Source organism: Dipodomys ordii, unplaced genomic scaffold (genome assembly GCF_000151885.1).
Source record: "Dipodomys ordii isolate 6190 unplaced genomic scaffold, Dord_2.0 Scaffold80, whole genome shotgun sequence".
Lineage (NCBI taxonomy): Eukaryota > Metazoa > Chordata > Mammalia > Rodentia > Heteromyidae > Dipodomys > Dipodomys ordii.
The window spans coordinates 6,339,654-6,343,923 of record NW_012267296.1 but is presented as its reverse complement, the minus strand read 5'-3'; the positions used below and the strand labels follow the sequence as shown (position 1 = coordinate 6,343,923).

Sequence of the window (4,270 nt, the reverse complement as noted above, 5' to 3'; positions counted from 1 at the left end):
GAGGAAATAAGAATGGCCAATAGACACATGAAGAAATGCTCAACCTCTCTAGCCATAAAAGAAATGCAAATCAAAACAACATTGAGATACCACCTCACCTTAGTTAGAATGACTATAATCAAGAAATCTAATAACAACAGATGCTTAAGAGAATGTGGCCAGAAGGGAACCCTACTGCATTGTTGGTGGGAGTGTATAGTTGTTCAATCACTTCGGAAAGCAGTATGGAGGTTCCTCAAAGACTACACATAGAGCTCCCCTATGACCCAACAATTCTACTTTTGCACATTTACCCAAATCATCACAAACAAGACCCTACTAAAGCTACAGCACAACTATGTTAATTGCAGCATTATTTCCCATGGCTATGATATACTTTATTTTTTTAGACAAGCGCTTACCTGGCAATTCTTAGGCATAATAAATACTACCTATCTGGAAGTTCTTTTGGTCTCTAAACCTTTAGCCCTCAGCTATCTATTGTAACAGGAATCTGCATAGATCATATAGAAGAATTTCTTTGTTCATAGCCCATCCTAGGCTAGGTCAAGGTAAGGTAAATGTAGCCTTCATTTCAACAAAAGCTATTACTGTACTATAGCATAACCATTCCAAATCAAAAGAACATGAGCCATGCAAATTTTTCATGTCACATGTGAGACTGACTGATCTAAGGAAATAAGCACTGAACAAGCAAAGCAGTTCATTATCTTTCTGTCATACTCTTGTTTCAGAATGAATGCAATATATATACATATAAAAGACACTTCCAAAAGTCAGAAAGACAACTATTCCTTTATGACCCACTTAGAGATCTTCATAAGCCAAGATGAGACTACCTTAGTCTTTAGGGATGGATTATTTTCACTGTAAACTATCAGACTTCATTTAATTCATACACTTTTGTTGAACTCTGAAAGGTACTTTACAATCACATGTCAATTTTCTTATTTACAGAATTACAAATTTATTATTACATATTTCTCAAGGTTTTTGTTTGCCCTAGCTCAAAATAGAACTATTCAATGACAAGTTAACAGTCATTTTATGCCACTATGACTACACGAAATTACTCAAAAATATTCAGTAGAGATTAAAACTTTTACTATATTAGATTCTAGTTCAAAACATTAAGGTATTTTATGACCTCAATGATACTATTTTTTTTTTTACATAGCCTTAAAGAGTTACGCAAGAAATATAGGTGCGGGCTGGGAAGGTAGCTCAGCAGTAGAGTGCATGCCTTGCAAGCATGAGGCCCTGGGTTCAATTCCTCAGCACCACACAAACAGAAAAAGCCGGAAGTGGCACTGTGGCTCCAGTGGTACAGCGCTAGCCTTGAGCTGAAGAGCTGAGGGACAGCACCCAGACCCAGAGTTCAGGCCCCATGACTGGCAAAAAAAAAAGAATTTAAAAAAAAAAAGAAATATAGGTGCTTGATATATCTAAATAAGTGAAAAAAAGCTGTTTCAATAGCTTCTAAATCTCCATCCAGTTGAAACAAAGTTTCAATGAAAAACCTGGAAAAGATCTAGATGTGTAACATATTATCTTCTTTCATTTAAATCAGACAATTATATACTCTAATAACAAATTCTAGAACAATAATCAAAAGAAAAAATGCACAGGTAAATAAATGGTACTAAGCTTTTTTAAGCAAGTAAATTCCTATCTTCAACTGGTTTGTAGGTTTGATAGTGTGTAAAAAAATTTATCCTCAGATAACAGGGCAGGATAGTTTATGACAACAATCTACCTAAAAACTCATTAAAGTCTTTTCTCTTGGAGTGACATGCATTATCAGCAGAGATTAATCTGATGAGTCTTTATGTGAGTTCCATTTTTAAAAATGCAATAACAGAGGGCTTTGTTGTCATCTGACGAAAATCAATTAGAGGAGGTAAGGCCACAAGGAAAACTAACATCACTCATCGACTACCCCTGGCAGCTGAAATGATTTGTCTTCCAAGCTTGGATGGTCAGGAGCTGTAGTCACATTGCAGGGCAATTAATTTAGATTCTATATTCTGAACTCACTTTCCTTGTTCTGGAAGATCTAAACACAAATTACTTTTAATCAAGGTTGATATGTTATTAATACCAAGGAGGATCTTTCAAGAATCATTTTTTTAAAGTTGACTTTAACATTTTTCACCTGCGTTTGGAGGATGAATATAGGAAGGTAACTTATAGCATCCTTACTTTCTGGATTCTTTGTCCACTACAAGGCACTGTACAGAATGGCGAAGACAATAGATTCCACCAAACACAGCACACATCCTAGAAAAAGAAAAGTAAAAATCAGTAGAATTGGGCTAAAAGTAAAGAAAACTACATTTTATGTATACTACATGTGACAATTGATATTGCAGAAAAAGAATTTTGATAATTTTATTATGTTCTCAATTATGGTCTGAGGAAACTCTCAGAGGTAAATTTAGCAGTAGCTTGCCCAGAATGGTGGTATATTCCTGTGAAATTGCAAGCATATAGACTTAAGAATTAAGAGGAGGATTACAGATCAAACCAGCCCAGGCAAAAAGAGTTTGTGACCCTATTTCAATAAATACCATGCATGACGATGTATACCACCACCTAATATGGAAAATATAGGTACGAGAATCAAGGCCTAACGCTAGCCCTTATCCCAAACATAATATAACAAACGCAAAAAACAAAAACAAAAAACAAACACCACAACTACCCTTAAGAACTAATGTGTTAAGACACCTAACAGGAAGCACCAGGTACATGTTCAAAGAGGACTGAAGCAGGGAAGACTTCAGAAGTTTCACTTACCATGAAACTGAAGTGGAAACTGACAAGTGGAATAGTAAGCATATGAATTAAGAGAGCATCAGTCTTAAGGAGCTTGCTTATCTCAGAAACCTATGTACTGAATTTTAAACGGCCAGGTTGGGAACAGAGTAAGATACCATTTCTAGATCTTTAAGGGATCTTATAGTCCACTGAATAAAAGGTGATCCACTTCTTAGCAGACGGGGGAAAACAAACCAAAATGCTGCTTTGTGTTAAGCCCTGGTTAGAGGAAGATTATACTTCTGTACTTACCGTCAGTGATCTGCTCTCACACAGACTAAGGATTTAAAATTATGCCAGTATAAGATCGCCAGCACCCTTATCCAAGAAATAACATGGCAAGTGGTTCTGGGATAGTGATAACCCCAGAGACACAGTAGGAGCAACTACAAATCCTTTTTGGCAGGGTATGACTTCAACCAAGCCCAGATACAATCCACTACCACAAATACAGTCCCCTGATAAGGAGTTTAGAATCTAAAACTATATAACACAGGACCTCAGGCCCTGAGTAACAATTAGCAAATACAAGATGAGCAGGGTTAAATTCCCCCAAAACTTTATTCTGATAGAACCAGCAGATACAGATTATGTGTATGTTAAAAATGGATGAATCAGAAACAAGAGCAATGTAATTGCCAAAAGGAAGTCTACATCAGGATGAAAATGTCCCCACCCCACAAAATATTCATACTCTAATCCCTGGAACTGTGGATACATTACCTTACATGTCAAGGAAGCCTTTAGAAATGATTAAAAACCTTGAGATGACATGATATGGAGAGTGCAATAAAACCGCAAAGATTCTTAAATAAGAAGCAGGAAGGTCTCAGAGAGGATGTAAGGATGAGAGCAGATGTCCAAGCATGGCCATTACTGGAAGGAAGACACATGCAAACTATGCAAGCGGCATTTTAAGTTGGAAAAACAAGAAAAAATAATGTTCCTTACTGCTCTAAGGAATGCATCCATGAGGTTCTACCCCTTTTAGACCCATGATCTTCAAGAATGTAATAAATCTCTGTTGTTTTAGCTTACTACGTTTTGCACTAAGCAATAATAGAAAATGAACTGGCTATGCATAAACAGACACAATAATGACCAATGTAGAGTTATAGTCTTGTGGAGAAAGAATAGCCCATAGGAAAAAGATTGGAGGACAACAGTTTGTCCATATGAGAAGAGTAATTATACTCTTACATTCCACCATTTTCAAATTCAATTCCAGAAAGTTACCAGGCATAAATACAGAAAGTAAAACTTATAATAATAAAAAAAAATAGAGCAGGATTCAACAAAAATGAACACACAAATTACCAGCTCCTCTGGGACACAGCAAAGGCAGTACTTAGAGGCAAGTTTATAGCTCTGAGCTCCTACATCAACAAATTGGAGAGATCTGAAACGAACAATTTAATGACACATCTAAACCTCCTTGAAAAAGAACAGC

The 4,270-nt window shown here is 36.3% G+C and overlaps 1 protein-coding gene across 1 annotated transcript in view; it reads right to left on the bottom strand.

Annotated features, from left to right (window-relative positions):
* Positions 1-4,270, bottom strand: part of Chm (choroideremia (Rab escort protein 1)) — a 216,403-nt gene that overhangs the window by 57,225 nt on the left and 154,908 nt on the right. The window contains exon 9 of the mRNA XM_013024996.1: positions 2,203-2,280. Coding sequence (XP_012880450.1) covers positions 2,203-2,280 — 78 coding nt within the window. The remainder of the gene's footprint in view (positions 1-2,202; positions 2,281-4,270) is intronic.